Below are 19,403 nucleotides of genomic sequence, written 5' to 3'. Positions count from 1 at the left end.
CTGCACCAAGAATCCTGCTCTAGGATACCGCTGTCTCCTGCTAAAACCAAACCTGGTTCTGTTACTGTTATATACATTTACTGCCTGGCTACTTCAGTTCCAAGTTACAATCGGTTCCAAGACCAAGCTATCTCCAAGTGACGGTTTATTTCAGAGACTCTATCAGCTTCCACGCTGAGTTGCATTTATATTTACATTGCTCCAGTTATTTATATTCCTGTGTGCTTTCAATAAATATCATTTGCGCACATGCGCAGGAATTTACTACAGCATCCTCGTTTCCTCCATCGCACCTCCACTGACCCACCAGTGCCCCCTCCGGGAACAGACACAAACACAGACCTGACAATACCCCTTTCACACCTAAATCCCAGGTTCCATCAGGGTTTCAAGCCATGTCACAGCTGATAAACCCCTTTCTCACCACGCATTGGACCTTGGTTATTCCCGGGTCGTCACCTGCCGCGTTGCTCCAGTGTCTGCTCTAGAGTCATTAAAAGTGAACGTTCCAGGCTGACGTCATCTCTCTGCACCCCTGAGCTTCCAATGAGCACCTTGGTAACATAATGTAGGTAGAATAACCCAGGTCGCACCTTTCAGACAGTGGCCTATCCGGGTCAGTCCCAAGCTCGAACATGGGATTGAAGACCCGAGACACACAGCCCGTGTTGACCCTTTACCAAGCCAGGACCTGGTTTGCCCCGGCAATATCTAGGGTCAGAGGCTTGGTGTGAAAGGGATATTGTTCAGGAATACATACGGGTGACCTGCTGATGGGATGCCGGTTATCACTATACCATCAGCGGCATCCCGTCAGTCAGAATCCCGGCAGCGAGGCTTCGCTCGCCACAGGTTATATTCACCCGAGTGGGAATACCGGGATTCTGACTGCCAGCATGTCCTCGCCTGATGGGATTCCGGCGTCGGGATCCTAAACTCCGGGAACCTGACAGGCGTTATCATAACCGCATCCCTATTGTCCACTCATTGGTAATATCGCCCAAGGTGGCCAATGGAGGCTTAGCCGGCAGGCCAGATGACGCCATGTTTGCTTAGTAATGATTCACGGATATGAATACTGAATGTGACTGCCTACAGTAGAAAATGTACCTAATGTTGCGCATTGGAAGAAAAGTGATTTTCCACACACCCTGATCATGGCACTTTACTAGGATGATCGCACCCCTCGGGCAAACTCTACGTACCATGGCCAAATGTATTTAGCCTTAAAAAGTGATACAGTGGAGATGGATAAAGAGTGATAAGTGCCCAGCCAATCAGCTTCCTAACTGCCATGTCACAGGCTGGGTTTGAATAATGACAGTTAGGAGGTGACTGTTTGGTGCCTTATCACCTTGCACTTATCACTGCTTTAACACTTCTTTATCTCTTCTCTAGGCTTAGTACATCTGCCCCAATGTCTCCTGTCTCCATCTGCAGTCTGGGCATGGTGGCCATGTTTCTAGATTGCCATCTGTAGTCTTGGCATGCAGGCCATGTTTTTAGGTTGCCATCTGTCCATCTGTAGTCTGGGCATGGAGGCCATGTTTTTAGGTTGCCATCTGTCCATCTGTAGCCTGGGCATGGAGGCCATGTTTCTTGCGCCGTTCTGTTGTCTGGGCATGGTGGCCATGTTTCTTGGTTGCCATCTGTAGTGTGGGCATGGTGGCCATGTTTCTTGGTTGCCATCTGTAGTGTGGGCATGGTGGCCATGTTTCCTACTCTGATCTGTAGTCTGGGCATGGGGCCATGTTTCTTGGTTGCCATCGGTAGTCTGGGCATAGAGGCCATGTTTCTTGGTTGCCATCTGTAGTCTGGGCAGGGGGCCATGTTTCTTGGTTGCCATCTGTAGTCTGGGCATAGAGGCCATGTTTCTTGGTTGCCATCTGTAGTCTGGGCATGGAGAACATTAAATAGAATCCTCTCTGTGCCAACTCTTAATACAAACATAGTTAAAAACGTATGTCACCTTGCGGAGCCTTCTCCTTCACTGTTTAATAACATGTGAGACTGGTGTAATGTGTTAGGTCTCTGCGGGAAGCTCAGGACGACTGCTGGCATTTATAGCTACAGTACAGCGCAGCCAGAAAGTTGGAGCCTGAAACTCTGCATCAGACAAGCTGAAAGTAGAGAGTGAAATTGCTGTGTTGCGTTTCTATGCACTGCCATAGTGCAGTGTGTGCGGCTCGTGCTGGAGCTGCTACCAGCCTGTCCATCTGCAGACCTCAGTAATTAACATACGGCAGCAGTATGATAAAATGTTTTATCAAAGGTATCTGTGTGATCATTGTCCCTGCAGCTCTGAGACTTCTCTAGTCTGATTTATATTCTTTGCTGATTTACAGGACTTGCATTGGTTAATAAAAAAAAAATAAAAAAATTAAACCCTATTTTTCAGGCATTATCAGCATTTACAGGCGTGTCCTCCTACAACCATCCTCAATATGCCATGAGACACCTAAAACGAGTGACCCGCCAGTTCCGGTGTGACTGCTTGTGCAGGGCGTCTATTTTCACATCTTTATACCCGAAAATGTCTTAGTCACAATGCGATGTGACTAGAACGCACCAGGAGACTGTGCTGATCTATTTCATATGCGACATAATGTATACCCGCGTGTATACCTCCCAACTGTCCCGATTTTGGCAGGACAGTCCCGGTTTTTATACACGGGTCGCAGTGTCCCGCGGTGGGGGGGCCTTTGGGAGATCCCCCGCCCCCCCTTATCACTCGCTGCTCTGAGGAGAGCAACGGTGAATACACGCTCTGAGCGCTGTCATGCCCCCATAATGACGAAAACGGGGCGTGGCTTGCGATCGCGGCACTTGCAGCGAGGCCAATCCCCCTTTCCAATAGGCCACTCCCCCTAACTTCAGGAGCACGCCTTCAGCACCTGATAGTGTCCCTCCTTGGTCCGCAGCAAAGTTGGGAGGGATGCGTGTGTGCGATGGAGTCTGTATACACAGCTTAACGGGACTTAGCGTGCTAAAAAGCTGCAAGTGCTGCATTGTACAACTACATATATAGATTCACCCTCTGTCATACACAAGTATACATATATCAAATCAATCAGCACAGTCTCCTGGTCCGGGCTACACACTGTGACTAGCATGCATTTCCGGGTAAAAAGACAACCAGCAAGCCGAGAGGGGCTGTTTTGCGCCACTGCAGCAACAATTGATGAGTGCACATCTGTATCTCTTACTGTAGGAATTAAATGTTTCTGCAAGAGTTGGGGTACAATCCTTTGTCTCCATATCCTTAGTTCAGAAACCTACGGCTAGGGCCACACATTGGGGGTAATTCTGAGTTGATCGCAGCAGCAAATTTGTTAGCAGATGGGCAAAACCATGTGCACTGCAGGGGGGGCAGATGTAACATGTGCAGAGAGAGTTAGATTTGGGTGGGGTGTGTTCAAACTGAAATCTAAATTGCAGTGTAAAAATAAAGCAGCCAGTATTTACCCTGCACAGAAACAATATAACCCACCCAAATCTAACTCTCTCTGCACATGTTACATCTTCCCCACCTTGCAGTGCACATGGTTTCGCCCTACTGCTAACAAATTTGCTGCTGCGATCAACTCTGAATTAACCCCATTTCTCTTACGTCCTACAGGATGCTGGGGACTCCGTAAGGACTATGGGGAATAGACGGGCTCCACAGGAGACATGGGCACTAAAAAGAACTTTAGGTATGGGTGTGCACTGGCTCCTCCCTCTATGCCCCTCCTCCAGACCTCAGTTTAATACTGTGCCCAGAGGATACTGGGTGCACTACAGGGAGCTCTCCTGAGCTTCCTGAAAAGAAAGTATATTTGTTAGGATTTTTATTTTCGGGGAGACCTGCTGGCAACAGGCTCCCTGCATCGTGGGACTGAGGGGAGAGAAGCAGCCCTACTCTCTGAAGCTAGGTCCTGCTTCTTAGGCTACTGGACACCATTAGCTCCAGAGGGAGTCAGAACGCAGGTCTTCCCTAGAGGTTCGTCCCGGAGCCGTGCCGCCGTCCTTCTCGCAGAGCCGGAAGATAGAAGCCGGGTGAGTATAGGAAGGCAGAAGACTTTAGAGCTACGGAGAGGTAACGCGCAGCGGTAACGCTGCACGCCATTGCTCCCACAACACACACCGCGCACACTGTGGGGTGCAGGGCGCGGGGGGGGGGGGGGGGGGGCGCCCTGGGCTGCAATGTAGACATCAGCACTGGCTTTTAGGAAAATAATTAATCAGTTTGATATTATTTCAGAGTCCCCGCCAGTTTAAAGAAAGAGCGGGACCGAAGCCCGCCACTGAGGGGGCGGGGCTTCTCCCTCAGCACTCACCAGCGTCATTTTCTCCACAAGCACACATTGAGAAGCTGGCTCCCCGGACTCTCCCCTGCTGATCACCGGTGACAGAGGGTTTTAAAGAAGGGGGGGGGGGGCACATAATTGGGCGCAGTGAATAGCGCTGTATCTGGGTAATATTTTTCTTTTTCCCAAGATTATTGGCGCTGGGTGTGTGCTGGCATACTCTCTCTCTGTCTCTCCAAAGGGCCGTGTAGGGGAACTGTCTCCAGATAGAGCTTTCCCTGAGTGTGTGGTGTGTCAGTACGTGCGTGTCGGCATGTCTGAAGTGGAAGGCTCTCCTAGGGAGGAGGTGGAGCGCATGAGTGTGGTGTCGCCGTCGGCAACGCCGACACATGACTGGATAGATATGTGGAATATTTTAAATGTAAATGTGAATTTATTGCACAAACGTTTGGACAAAGCAGAGTCCAGGGACAGTACAGAGGGTCTTACCGTGCCTTTCCCTATGTCACAGGGGCCTTCGGGGTCTCAAAAGCGCCCGATTTCTCAGATAGTTGACACAGATACCGACACAGAGTCTGAGTCTAGTGTCGATTATGATGATGCGAGGTTGCAGCCAAAATTGGCAGAGTATTCATTATATGATTATTGCTATAAAGGATGTGCTGCATATTATAGATGACCCCGCGGTTCCTAATCCTAAAATCCACATGTTTAAAGAAAAGAAGCCTGATGTTATTTTTCCACCTTCTTTTGAATTAAATGAGTTATTTGAAAGTGATTGGGAAACTCCAGATAAGAAGCTGCAGAATCCCAAAAGGATTCTGATGGCGTATCCTTTCCCTATCAAGGACAGGATTCGGTGGGAATCCTCCCCAAGGGTGGACAAGGCGTTGACGCGCCTTTCCAAAAAGGTGGCGCTGCCGTCTTAGGATACAGCGGCCCTCAGGGATCCTGCTGACCGCAAGCAGGAAACTACCTTGAAGTCAATTTACACACATACCGGTACATTACTCAGACCGGCAATAGCGTCAGCTTGGGTTTTGTAGCGCTGTACTAGCGTGGACCGATACCTTATCTACTGATATGGATACGATGGCTAAGGAAACTATTTTATTGACCCTGGGCCATATTAAGGATGCGGTCCTTTATATGAGAGAGGCTCAAAGGGATATAGACATACTGGGGTCCAGAGCAAACGCTATGGCGATTTCTGCCAGGCGAGCACTGTGGACCCGACAGTGGTCGGGTGATGCCGACTCAAAACGGCATATGGAGATTTTGCCGTACAAGGGTGAGGAGTTGTTTGGGGAAGGTCTCGCGGATCTAGTTTCCACAGCTACTGCAGGTAAATCATCTTTTTTACCTTATGTTTCCTCACAACCTAAGAAAGCGCCACATTATCGGATGCAGTCCTTTCGGTCGCATAAATCCAAGAGAGCTCGGGGATCTTCCTTTCTTGCCAGAGGTAAGGGCAAGGGGAAAAAGCTGCCAACTACAGCCAGTTCCCAGGAACAAAAGTCCTCCCCAGCCTCTACTAAATCCACCGCATAACGCTGGGGCTCCGCGGGTGGAGTCCGCTCCGGTGGGGGAACGTCTTCGTCTTTTCAGCCAGGTCTGGGTTCATTCTCAGGTGGACCCCTGGGCAATAGACATTGTTTCCCAGGGGTACAAGCTGGAATTCGAAGAGGTGCCTCCTCGCCGGTTTTTCAAATCGGCACTGCCGACTTCTTCCCCAGAGACGGAGGTGGTTTTGGCAGCAATTCAAAAGTTGTACCTTCAACAAGTGGTGGTCAAAGTTCCCCTGCAGCAGCAGAGGATGGGCTATTACTCAACCATGTTTGTGGTCCCGAAACCGGACGGTTCGGTCAGACCCATTCTGAATTTAAAATCCTTAAACCTATACTTAAAGAGGTTCAAGTTCAAGATGGAATCGCTCAGAGTGGTCATCGCAAGTCTGGAGGGGGGAGATTATATGGTGTCCCTAGACATAAAGGATGCATACCTTCATGTCCCCATTTATCAACCTCATCAGGTGTTCCTGAGATTTGTGGTGCAGGATTGTCACTACCAATTTCAGACGTTGCCGTTTGGGCTTTCCACGGCCCCGAGGATTTTTATCAAATTTATGGCAGAGATGATGGTGCTCCTGCGCAAGCAGGGTGTCACAATTATCCCATACTTGAACGATCTCCTGATAAAAGCAAGATCGAGAGAACGATTGCTAGACAGCGTATCACTCTCCCTGAGGGTGTTACAACAACACGGTTGGATTCTAAATCTACCGAAGTCACAGTTAGTTCCAACGACCAGATTGCCTTTCTTAGGCATGATTCTGGACACGGAACAAAAGAAGGTCTTTCTCCCGACGGAAAAGGCCCAGGAACTTCAGAGCTTGGTCAAGGACCTGTTGAAGCCAGACAGGGTGTCGGTGCATCACTGCTCTCGAGTGCTGGGAAAAATGGTGGCATCTTACGAGGCCATTCCATTCGGCAGGTTCCATGCCAGGACTTTTCAGTGGGACCTTCTGGACAAGTGGTCCGGGTCACATCTACAAATTCAACAGATGATCCGCCTGTCCCCCAGGGCCAAGGTGTCTCTCCTGTGGTGGCTGCAGAGTGCTCACCTTCTAGAGGGTCGCAGGTTCGGCATCCAAGACTGGGTTCTGGTGACCACGGACGCGAGCCTCCGAGGATGGGGAGCAGTCACACAGGGAAATTTCCAAGGTCTGTGGTCAAGCCAGGAGGCTTGTCTACACATCAACGTACTGGAATTAAGGGCCTTATACAACGGCCTTCGTCAGGCGCAGACCTTACTTCAAGGTCTACCGGTTCTGATTCAGTCAGACAACATCACAGCAGTGGTTCATGTAAACCGACAAGGCGGCACAAGGAGCAGAGTGGCAATGGCAGAAGCCTCAAAGATTCTTCGATGGGCGGAGAGTCATGTAAACGCTCTGACAGCAGTCTTCATTCCGGGAGTGGACAACTGGGAAGTGGACTTCCTTAGCAGACACGATCTGCATCCAGGAGAGTGGGGACTTCATCAGGAAGTCTTTGCAGAGATTGCAAGTCAGTGGGGTCTGCCTCAAATAGACATGATGGCTTCACGCCTCAACAGAAAACTTCCGAGATATTGCGCCAGGTCAAGGGACCCTCAGGCGATTGCAGTGGACGCACTGGTGACACCGTGGGTGTTTCAGTCGGTCTATGTGTTCCCTCCTCTTCCTCACATCTCAAAAATACTGAGAATCATAAGACGAAGAGGGATTCAGGCAATTCTCATTGTCCCAGATTGGCCTTGAGGGGCCTGGTATCCGGATCTACAGGAAATGCTTACAGAAGATCCGTGGCCTCTTCCTCTCAGGGAAGACCTGTTACAACAAGGGCCCTATCTGTTCCAGGACTTACCGCGATTGCGTTTGACGGCATGGTGGTTGAACGCAGGATCCTAGCGGAGAAGGGCATTCCGGAGGAGGTCATCCCTACGCTGATAAAGGCTAGGAAGGAGGTGACATCGAAACATTATCACCGTATCTGGAGGAAGTATGTATCTTGGTGCGAAGCCAAGACTGCTCCTCCGGAAGAATTCCATCTGGGCCATTTTCTCCACTTCCTGCAAACTGGAGTGAATTTGGGCCTAAAGTTAGGCTCCATTAAGGTTCAGATTTCGGCCCTATCCATTTTCTTTCAAAAGGAATTGGCTTCTCTTCCAGAAGTCCAGACTTTCGTGAAAGGGGTGCTGCATATCCAGCCTCCTTTTGTGCCTCCAGTGGCACCATGGGACCTTAACGTGGTGTTACGGTTCCTTAAGTCTCACTGGTTTGAACCGCTTCAAACAGTTGAATTGAAATAGAATGTGAAATCCAGGCGCAGCATTGTGGCCAAGGAATTCAGGTCCCAGGACATTTTAAGCCGATTAGGCTGTGACTGTGTGGATCTATTTATACTCAGATGGACTAACATGGGAAATAGATTCCATATATGATTTATTGTGTTCATAAAGAATTTTAATTTAATTTAATTTTTGTGATAAATAAATGCGCTATTATTATTCAGTCTGGTATTTTCCTATATTTTGTCTTTTTTCTTTCTCTAATTTCTAATTTAAATGCTGCGCCTGGATTTCACATTCTAAAGCTATAACCAGTAAGGGTAACGGTTTGTCCTACGGCTGCAAATTTAAAAATCTAAACCCTATTCCCGTAAGGAGTTTGCGCAGATAATATTTCCTTTAAGTTGAATTGAAATATCTTACTTGGAAAGTGGTCATGCTATTGGCCTTGGCTTCGGCACGGCGAGTGTCAGAGTTGGCGGCTTTGTCTCACAAAAGCCCTTATCTGATTTTCCATGTGGATAGAGCTGAGTTGCGGACTCGTACCCAATTTTTGCCTAAGGTGGTTTCTTCTTTTCATATGAACCAACCTATTGTGGTGCCTGTGGCTACAAGGGACGTGGAGGATTCCGAGTCCCTAGATGTGGTCAAGGCATTGAAAATTTATGTGGCCAGAACGGCTCGGGTTAGGAAAACACAGGCTCTGTTTATCCTGTATGCAGCCAACAAGGTTGGTGCTCCTGCGTCTAAACAGACTATTGCTTGCTGGTTCTGTAACACGATTCAGCAGGCTCATTCTACGGCTGGATTGCCGTTACCGAATTCGGTTAAGGCCCATTCCACTAGGAAGGTGGGCTCTTCTTGGGCGACTGCCCGGGGCGTCTCGGCATTACAACTTTGCCGAGCCGCGACTTGGTCGGGTTCAAACACTTTTGCAAAATTCTACAAGTTTGATACCCTGGCCGATGAGGACCTAATGTTTGCTCATTCGGTGCTGCAGAGTCGTCCGCACTCTCCCGCCCGTTTTGGAGCTTTGGTATAATCCCCATGGTCCTTACGGAGTCCCCAGCATCCTCTAGGACGTAAGAGAAAATAAGATTTTAAACCTACCGGTAAATCTTTTTCTCGTAGTCCGTAGAGGATGCTGGGCGCCCGTCCCAGTGCGGACAACTGCCTACAGGACTTGTATATAGTTGTTGCTTACATAAGGGTTATGTTTCAGTTGGATCGGTTTTGGACTGATACTGGTTTTGTTTCATACTGTTGACTGGTTCGTATATCCCATGTTATGCGGTGTGAATGGTGTGGCTGGTTTGAATCTTGGATTTACAAAATACTTTCCTCGTACTGTCAGTCTCCTCTGGGCACAGTTTCTCTAACTGAGGTCTGGAGGAGGGGCATAGAGGGAGGAGCCAGTGCACACCCATACCTAAAGTTCTTTAAAGTGCACACATCTCCTGTGTAGCCCGTCTATTCCCCATGGTCCTTACGGAGTCCCCAGCATCCTCTACGGACTACGAGAAAAAGATTAACGGTAGGTTTAAAATCCTATTTGCGTTTTAGCGGGACCCGCTTTGCAGGATCCGGTGGAAACGCATTGTGTGAATACAAACAATGCGTTTCCGCCGGATGCCGCAGCACAGGATCCAGCCAGTGCCACGACTGCACTGCGCCACGACCGCACTGTTTGAACACATACATTCAAATGTATGTTTTCTACTTGAAATCCGGTCATCCTATCATCCTGCTCAACCGCAGCATGCTGCGGTTGGGTCTGGTGGATGCAGCACCGCCACATATGTGTGGACGGCCGCATAGGAGCCCATGTGACCCACTAAAACGCAATGTATGACCCTAGTCATAACCTGTAGCTGTCTGGGAGGGGCTAATTTGCAAAACAATGATGTGCAAACAGATCAGTTACTGAACACATCTAATGTAATATTGCACAATATACAACAATGGCACCCACTCTTCTCATATAATGATCAATTTGTAGACATCGGGGAATTCTAAACCATAAAATGAAATGGAAACTGAAACATGCAGTGTTTGGCATACAGTGATACAACAAGCAGTGTGTGTTACATTGAATTACACATCTGTATTGTAAGTGGATACCTGCTGTGCTTGGTGGTTTTGATTCTTGCGTGGTGCCCTTTCTCAGGTGCTTGGAAAAATGTCACAGCACAATAAAGAGCTGCAATTTCCCCTAATGCATTCTATACAGAGCACATGCCGTCTCTTTGATTTCAGTGACTTAATAGCAGTTAGACGATCGCTTATATCCAGTTAGCTCCCTGCAGGGTACTGATTACTGTGTCTTGAGTTACGAGCGCAGACTCCATATTTCACCAGCACCAGTTTTCTGTCTGTCACATTCACAGTGATTCAGTCTGAAAGTTTTAGGACTAATGTGCCTTAAATCTGCGCTTGACACTGTCTCAAATGATCCTCTGCAAAAAAAGCAAAAAGCTGTTCAATGCAAATATTCAATTAATCGCATGATTAACCACCATGAGCGTGCTCACGTGTCCTTCGGATTGGCTGACGAAAACCTGGATGCAAGAGAGCGATATTAGACACGGATTTGGGATTTACCTTCTAACGTCGCTGCCAGTATTACTGTAGGTTCCTGGTTTCGGTTTTACAATGTGATTTGTATTAGTGTTTGGTAGATTGCTGTTTAGTTGTAAGACTGCATTTCTACTGTGCAGACCTGGGAGGGAGGTGGTGTTAGGCCTGGGAGCAAGGGTTGGGCTGTGTGACCCAATCTCCTTAGTGGTTTGGTTGCTACAGTTTAATGACTTGATCAAGGATGTTCTGAATAGAAAAGCTGGGTCTACTCACTCTGCAACAGTTCTTGTAGTTAAATCAGGTGCAAAACAATCCTAAGTCGTGCTCGTGTTATTGCAATGATGACGAAGAGAGAAAGCTATATCATACATAGTGTGATATAAAGCCTTATCCTAGGATACACTTGCTGCTCACCCTCCAGGTGAGGGTTTTCACGTCTGCAAATCAAACGTCTCCCCTCCTACAATGAGTTATCACATTTCTTATCAATAGACAAAAAAAGACAGCAGACCACATCTGAATCTCCATGAAATGAAAAAAATAGCAAAACACGTGTAACCGTGTATGGATTCAGCATCAGTTCACGCTCCCCTTATTCTGGTGAAAATAGATTACGTTGTAGAAACAATTCTCTCCAGCAGTGATCCTTATTGATCTTTCCATATAGTGTCTATGGGGGGGACGGGGACGACCTTGCATCAGAGACCTGACTGGTAGTCTTCCAGGGCATAATTGAAGGGGTTTAGTATGAAATACCTACAATCAAAATCCCGTCGGTCAAACTTCCGACAAAGTTGACCAACGATCAAAATACCGACAAGGTCAAAATACCGACATTTAAAATGTCGACAGGTCAAAAAGCTGTCATGAGTTTTTTCCATTTTTTTGGGGGGGGGTGTGTGTGTATGTCAACATAGGTTCGACATGGACACCGTATAAGTCTACTGCGTCCCCTCGAACGGCTCGCTGCGCTCGCCATGCTTCAGGAACGGTTCCTTGCTGTGCTCGGCACACCATTATTTCCCCCCTCCAGGTCCACTCGGATGGTGAAGTATGAACAATTCGATTTCAATGAAAAACTCGTGTCGACTTTGTGACCTGTCGACGTTTTAAATGTCGATATTTTGATTGTTGGGATTTTGATTGTAGGTAAATTGACCGCATCCCTAATTGAAGCACATCTCCCAGGATGAGACCTCTTATTATGTTGAGTGTACACTCTGGCCCAAAAAAATAAAAAATAGTGTAGTTGCTAGGGGTATTTGAACACAATTAGGGTATTTTGGGGGTGCTGAATCTGCCGTCCCGGAACAGTCACAAATATTCTAGGTGTTCACTCCGTGATCAAACTAGAATATTCCCCCCTCCATATAGCAGTGATCGGCCACTGTCCGCTGGCAGTTGATGGTGAACGTAGTCTATTGTGTTTGTCATGTTTCGGCTAGTTAGCGGTCAGATTTAAACCGCCAATGTTTATTAAGGACCAAACCAACCTGCTTTCCCCTATAAACTTTGAAACTTTGGGGGGAATTCAAATGTTTGAAAAGTCGGTTGGGTGTCTGTCCTGTCTATTAGATAGGAAAAAACGGACACCCAACTGACTTTTCAAACAATTGAATACCCCCCTTTAAGTCTGACTTTCAAAACTTGCCCACTGATAACATTAGCCTTATATTTTTCTCTTGTCGTTCCTGGTTTATCTGCACCAGTGGGATTCCTCCCGTTTTACAGAGGTGATGGGGGTTTATAGACTCTATTTACTTGCCATTTAGGCAGACCGTAAAAAATTAATGAAGCAAAGTATCATTTACCTCGTCTGCTAGGGAAGGATTCAAGAAAAATGTAATGGTTTATAATGAGCATTAATTAGATTTGCTTTTATGGCAAAACCCAGTAAAAAAAAGTCTGCTAATCTTTTTAGGAAGCATCTGTCCCATCTCCTCTCGGATTCTTCTCCGCCGTCTCCGCAAAAGACCTCGTCTGGCAAGTTGGCTGCCGACAGATCACACGGTGGCTTGCGGAAGAAAATCAAGCAGGAGGGAAAATCAATGGAGAAGTTCCTGGTAAAAACAAAGACGCAAACTCCTGAAAGATCATTGGGGAAATCGTCCGATAGAAATTTGTTTTCTACCTCTACCTCCGCTATCAAGGTCAAAGAGGAACCTAATGGTGAAGAGCCAGATGTGATGGATTGTTCTATTTCAAGTGTACCTTCCACATCGATCGAGAAAGTGAAAGGTAATCACTCAGTCGCCGGTGACTTATTCTTAATACATATCAAAAAAATAGAACCCTAAAAACATTTACCCATACTAGGGCACTACATGTGCATTGCATATCTGACCATTGGTATGCTCCAAATACAAATTATGGGGCCCTCAGCTAGCTGACCCTTACACAGGGGCAAACAGAAAGGGTGTGCATTTTTCCCCCTGCACACCAACTAATACTTGTTACAATATTTAAAAACTATATGGGATAGAATTTCAGAGATATTTGTTACATATATTTGCAAATACATGGTAAGCTGCCGAGCCCCTTCACGGCTTCTCTAATTATCGTAAGTTCCTATACTACATGATAATAGTGCCCACCTAGGGCCGTGTAATTGTCTCTAGTTTGGCCTCATGATAACGGCCCAAACAGAAATACATCCAGACTGAGGGATAGCTTACCTTAGGAGACACCCCTGGGATCTTCCATTAGCACCACAGAGACCAGCATGCCTTTCAAACGCTAATCCCATACAATGCCTTCTCACACATGCAAACAAACACAGTGGTGGCTGCTCAATCACTCTAGCAATACTTATCAGGTGCACCAAAGTGGAGGGGTCACAGCAAACAGTGAGGGGTGTGCATTTTACCCCCTGGTATCCTCCTGCTCACCAACTAATACTTGTAACAATGCTTGAAAACTATATGGTGATGGAATTCCAGAGATATTTGTTACATATATTTGCAAATACATGGTAAGCTGCCGAGCCCCTTCACGGCTTCTCTGATTATTGGCAGTCCCTATACTACATGATAACAGTGCCCACCTAGGGCCGTGTAATTGTCTCTAGTAAGGACTCGTGATAAAGGCCCATACAGAAATACATTCAGATTGAGGGCATAACACAATTTTTGTGCACAATTTGTATGGATTCAAAAACAAAACAACATATTTTGTTTTTTATCTAAAATCAAATTTTCTTTCACAGCGCGCATCTTTATCGCAATACGATTTCTTTATCCACTTTGTTTATAAAAGGTGCAGTATATAAAAGTGACGGTATATACAACGCCTGTAGCGTAGTGGAATGTATAGATTTTTTGTTATGGGCCACATAAACTGCTGCTTTCTACTTTTACTGCTATGTATGATAGACTTCAGTTTCATTGATCAGTGCGTCCAATCTCTGCTACGCAGGACAGGAAAAGGCAATATACTTGCAAATCTTCCCTGATATATGTGTGTTAACTAATGGAAATGCTGCGAATTATTACAAGATCTAAGCAGGAATTGCCTCCAGCGCAGTGACCGTCCTGAGTCTTTAATTGAAAAGCTCGCGGTCCTGTCTATCACTGTCGTCTACGCCGGTGTTAAAGATGGAGCCGGCTGGGAGGCTTGTGATGTGAGTTTTCCGTGTGAACTGAAGAAATAAATAGCATTGATCGGGTAACTTGTCTTGCAGTGGAATGCCCAGTGTGCGGGGTTGGTATCCTGGAACAGTACATAAACAAACACTTGGACGGCTGCCTGACCAGAGATGAGAAAAAGGAGAGTCTGCGCAGGTAAGGACAGTAATTACACGGATCTGTGTGTAACATCAATCTGCTGTTCCGGCTGCTCTCTGAGTATGTGTGATTATCCCAGAGCTTTTATCTGGTCTCTATATTTGCGTTGGACAGAGGAGAGGTAACTCTTGTGTCTTCTTTAAAACTCCATTGACCACGTCCTTTAATTCACTTGTTCTGGAGCCGTGTTCCAAGATCTTTTAACAATCACCAACTACCTTTTGCGCTGCCACTATGTTACCGTAGGGTATGCTATTTGCAACATGGGAGCATCACAAGGACGTGGAATCTCGCTGACAATCTGTGATCATGGGGGTGATTCCGAGATGTTCGCTCGGTATTTTTTTCTCGCAACGGAGCGATTAGTCGCGAATGCGCATGCGCAATGTCCGCAGTGCGACTGCGCCAAGTAAATTTGCTATGCAGTTAGGAATTTTACTCACGGCATTACGAGGTTTTTTCTTCGTTCTGGTGATCGTAATGTGATTGACAGGAAGTGGGTTTTTCTGGGCGGAAACTGGCCGTTTAATGGGTGTGTGTGAAAAAACACTACAGTTTCTGGGAAAAACGCGGGAGTGGCTGGAGAAACGGAGGAGTGTCTGGGCGAACGCTGGGTGTGTTTGTGACGTCAAACCAGGAACGACAAGCACTGAACTGATCGCACTGGAAGAGTAAGTCTCGAGCTACTCAGAAACTGCACAGAGAAGTCTTTTCGCAATATTGCGAATCTTTCGTTCGCAATTTTGATAAGCTAAGATTCACTCCCAGTAGGCGGTGGCTTAGCGTGTGCAAAGCTGCTAAAAGCAGCTTGCGAGCGAACAACTCGGAATGACCCCCTATGTCACTGCAATTGCACTTATGTTAGTGAAAACATTTTTCTTTCTATTTAAGTAGTAACCGTCGTCTCGTTGTATTAAGTCTGTGCCATCCTGTGGCGTTTTCTGTTAGAATTCTCATGGCCTCTTCTAATCCTGTGAACACACTGTCAGATAAACTCCCTGTCAGCCTGAGACCAGCAGATGTCGTGGCCATACGTACACGGCGAGATATTTGGTCACCTGTTATCTGCATTCCTCCCTTGGGGAAGTGTCCGTGGTTAGGCACGAGGCAGAACATCTGCAGCTCACAAGTTTTCTGAGCTTTTGCACATGCCGGACGATTGGGCATGTCTGACAGACCAGTAATATTGTTCCCCCTAGGATTAGGGCAGGGCACAGAGGTGCCAGCACATGCGCTAGAGAAGGGGTGCGGCCAGCAGGGAAAGGGGCGTGGCCCCGTCTGCCTCACTATTAGGGGTGTTTTGGCCCCCTCGATGTCACTAATGGGGCTTTCCCCCAGCTGTGGCGTCACTGATGGAGGCGTGCCGTGCTGGGCTTTCCCAAAGCTCTCCCTTTAATGTGAATAGATGCAGTGCTCACGGGCCTGCGGCCAATTATGTAGTTCCCCAACCGTTTGATTTGTACGTAAACCGTGGGATTTGCGTACAAATCTGGATCAGGCCCTTTGTTAAAACCAAATACCATGTGTTTCTCTATCGTCCTTGTGGATGCTGGGGTTCCTGAAAGGACCATGGGGAATAGCGGCTCCGCAGGAGACAGGGCACAAAAAGTAAAGCTTTCCGATCAGGTGGTGTGCACTGGCTCCTCCCCCCATGACCCTCCTCCAGACTCCAGTTAGATTTTTGTGCCCGGCCGAGAAGGGTGCAATCTAGGTGGCTCTCCTAAAGAGCTGCTTAGAGAAAGTTTAGCTTAGGTTTTTTATTTTACAGTGAGTCCTGCTGGCAACAGGATCACTGCAACGAGGGACTTAGGGGAGAAGGAGTGAACTCACCTGCGTGCAGGATGGATTGGCTTCTTGGCTACTGGACATCAGCTCCAGAGGGACGATCACAGGTACAGCCTGGATGGTCACCGGAGCCGCGCCGCCGGCCCCCTTGCAGATGCTGAAGTAAGAAGAGGTCCAGAATCGGCGGCTGAAGACTCCTGCAGTCTTCTAAAGGTAGCGCACAGCACTGCAGCTGTGCGCCATTTTCCTCTCAGCACACTTCACACGGCAGTCACTGAGGGTGCAGGGCGCTGGGAGGGGGGCGCCCTGGGAGGCAAATGAAAACCTTTTTTGGCGAAAAATACCTCACATATAGCCCCCAGAGGCTATATGGAGATATTTAACCCCTGCCAAGATTCACTAAATAGCGGGAGACGAGCCCGCCGAAAAAGGGGCGGGGCCTATCTCCTCAGCACACAGCGCCATTTTCTCTCACAGAAAGCCTGGAGAGAAGGCTCCCAGGCTCTCCCCTGCACTGCACTACAGAAACAGGGTTAAAACAGAGAGGGGGGGCACTGATTTTGGCGATATTGAGATATATATAAAGATGCTATAAGGGAAAACACTTATATAAGGTTGTCCCTATATAATTATAGCGTTTTGGTGTGTGCTGGCAAACTCTCCCTCTGTCTCCCCAAAGGGCTAGTGTGGGTCCTGTCCTCTGTCAGAGCATTCCCGGTGTGTGTGCTGTGTGTCGGTACGTGTGTGTCGACATGTATGAGGACGATGTTGGTGAGGAGGCGGAGAAATTGCCTGTAATGGTGATGTCACTCTCTAGGGAGTCGACACCGGAATGGATGGCTTATTTAGGGAATTACGTGAGAATGTCAACACGCTGCAAGGTCGGTTGACGACGTGAGACGGCCGACAAACTATTAGTACCGGTCCAGGCGTCTCAGAAACACCGTCAGGGGCGTTAAAAACGCCCATTTACCTCAGTCGGTCGACACAGACACAGACACGGACACTGAATCCAGTGTCGACGGTGAATAAACAAACGTATTTCTCATTAGGGCCACACGTTAAGGGCAATGAAGGAGGTGTTGCATATTTCTGATACTACAAGTACCACAAAAAAGGGTATTATGTGGGAGTGAAAAAACTACCTGTAGTTTTTCCTGAATCAGATAAAATAAAATGAAGTGTGTGATGATGCGTGGGGTTACCCCGATAGCAAATATTGGCGTTATACCTTTTCCCGCCAGAAATTAGGGCGCGTTGGGAAACACCCCTTAGGGTGATAAGGCGCTCACACGCTTATCAAGTGGCGTTACCGTCTCCAGATACGGCCGCCCTCAAGGAGCCAGCTGATAGGAAGCTGGAAAGATATCCTAAAAAGTATATACACACATACGGTGGTTATACTGCGACCAGCGATCGCCATCAGCCTGGAGATGCAGTGCTGGGTTGGCTTGGTCGGATTCCCTGACTGAAAATATTTTATTCATATAGAGCATTTAATAGGATGCATTCTATATATATATGTACGTGAGATGCACAGAGGGATATTTGCTCTCTGGCATCAAGATAAGTACGTTGTCCATATCACCCAGAAGATGTCATGGACACGACAGTGGTCAGGTGATACAGATCCCATACGGCACATGGAAGTATTGCCGTATAAAGGGAAGGAGTTAGTTGGGGTCGGTCCATCGGACCTGGGGACCACGGCAACAGCTGGGAAATCCAACCTTTTTACCCCAAGTTACATCTCAGCTGAAAAAGACACCGTCTTTTCAGCCTCAATCCTTCCTTTCCCATGAGGGCATGCAGGCAAAAGGCCAGTCATATCTGCCCAGACATAGAGGTAAGGGAAGTAGACTGCAGCAGGCAGCCCCTTCCCAGGAAAAGAAGCCCTCCACCGCGTCTGCCAAGTCCTCAGCATGACGCTGGGGCCGTGCAAGCGGACTCAAGGTGGGGGGGTAGTCTCAAGAGTCTCAGCGCGCAGTGGGATCACTCGCAGGTTGACCCCTAGATAGTACAAGTATTATCCCAGGGGTACAGATTGGAGAGTCGAGACATCTTCTCCTCGCAGGTTTCTGAAGTCTGCTTTACCAACGGCTCCCTCCGACAGGGAGGCAGCATTGGAAACAATTCACAAGCTGTATATCCAGCAGGTGATAATCAAAGTACCCCTCCTACAACAAGGAAAAGGGTATTATTTTTCCACACTATATTGTGGTACTGACGCCAGACGGCTTGGTGAGACATAGTCTAAACTGAAATCTTTGAACACTTACATAAAAGGTTCAAATCGAGATGGAGTCACTCAGAGCAGTGATAGCGAACCGGAAAAAAGGGGACTATATGGTGTCCCTGGACATCAAGGATTACCTCCATGTCCAAATTTGCCCTTCTCAACAAGGGTACCTCTGGTTCGTGGTACAGAACTGTCAATATCAGTTTCAGACGATGCCGTTTGAATTATCCACGGCACCCCGGGCCTTTTACCAAGGTAATGGCCGAAAAGATGTTTCTTCAAAGAAAAAAGGCATCTAAATTATCCCTTACTTGGACGATATCCTGAAAAGGGCAAGTTCCAGAGAACAGTTGGAGGTCGGAAGAGCACTATCTAAAGTAGTTCTACGACAGCACGACTGGATTCTAAATATTCCAAGAATCGCAGCTGTTTTCCGACGATACGTCTGCTGTTCCTAGGAATGATTCTGGGCATAGTCCAGAAAAAGGTGTTCCTCCGGGAGGAAAAAGCCAAGGAGTTATTCGACCTAGTCAGAAACCTCCTAAAACCAGGCCAAGTATCAGTGCATCAATGCACAGGAGTCCTGGGAAAAATGGTGGCTTCTTACGAAGCGATTCCATTCGGCAGATCTCAAGGGATTTGCTGGACGAATGGTCCGGATCGCATTTTCAGATGCATCAGCGGATAATCCTGTCTCCAAGGACAAGGGTGTCTCTTCTGTGGGGGCTGCAGAGTGCTCATCTTTTAGAGGGCAGCACACTCAGCATTCAGGACTGTGTTCTGGGGACCACGGATACCAGCCTGAGAGGCTGGGGAGTAGTCACACAGGGAAAAAATTTCCAAGGAAGTGTGGTCAAGTCTGGAGACTTCTCTCCACATGAATATACTGGAGCTAAGGGC

At 47.5% G+C, this 19,403-nt stretch overlaps 1 protein-coding gene across 4 annotated transcripts in view; it reads left to right on the top strand.

Annotated features, from left to right (window-relative positions):
* Positions 1–19,403, top strand: part of RAD18 (RAD18 E3 ubiquitin protein ligase) — a 543,966-nt gene that overhangs the window by 191,991 nt on the left and 332,572 nt on the right. For all 4 annotated transcript variants that reach the window (XM_063941263.1, XM_063941261.1, XM_063941264.1 and 1 more), the window contains exons 5-6: positions 12,619–12,935; positions 14,377–14,476. In XM_063941263.1, coding sequence (XP_063797333.1) covers positions 12,619–12,935; positions 14,377–14,476 — 417 coding nt within the window. The remainder of the gene's footprint in view (positions 1–12,618; positions 12,936–14,376; positions 14,477–19,403) is intronic.

This window comes from Pseudophryne corroboree, chromosome 9 (assembly GCF_028390025.1).
Source record: "Pseudophryne corroboree isolate aPseCor3 chromosome 9, aPseCor3.hap2, whole genome shotgun sequence".
Taxonomy (NCBI): Eukaryota; Metazoa; Chordata; class Amphibia; order Anura; family Myobatrachidae; genus Pseudophryne; species Pseudophryne corroboree.
The sequence above is the reverse complement of the archived record's forward strand: the minus strand, read 5'-3'. Positions and strand labels throughout refer to the sequence as shown.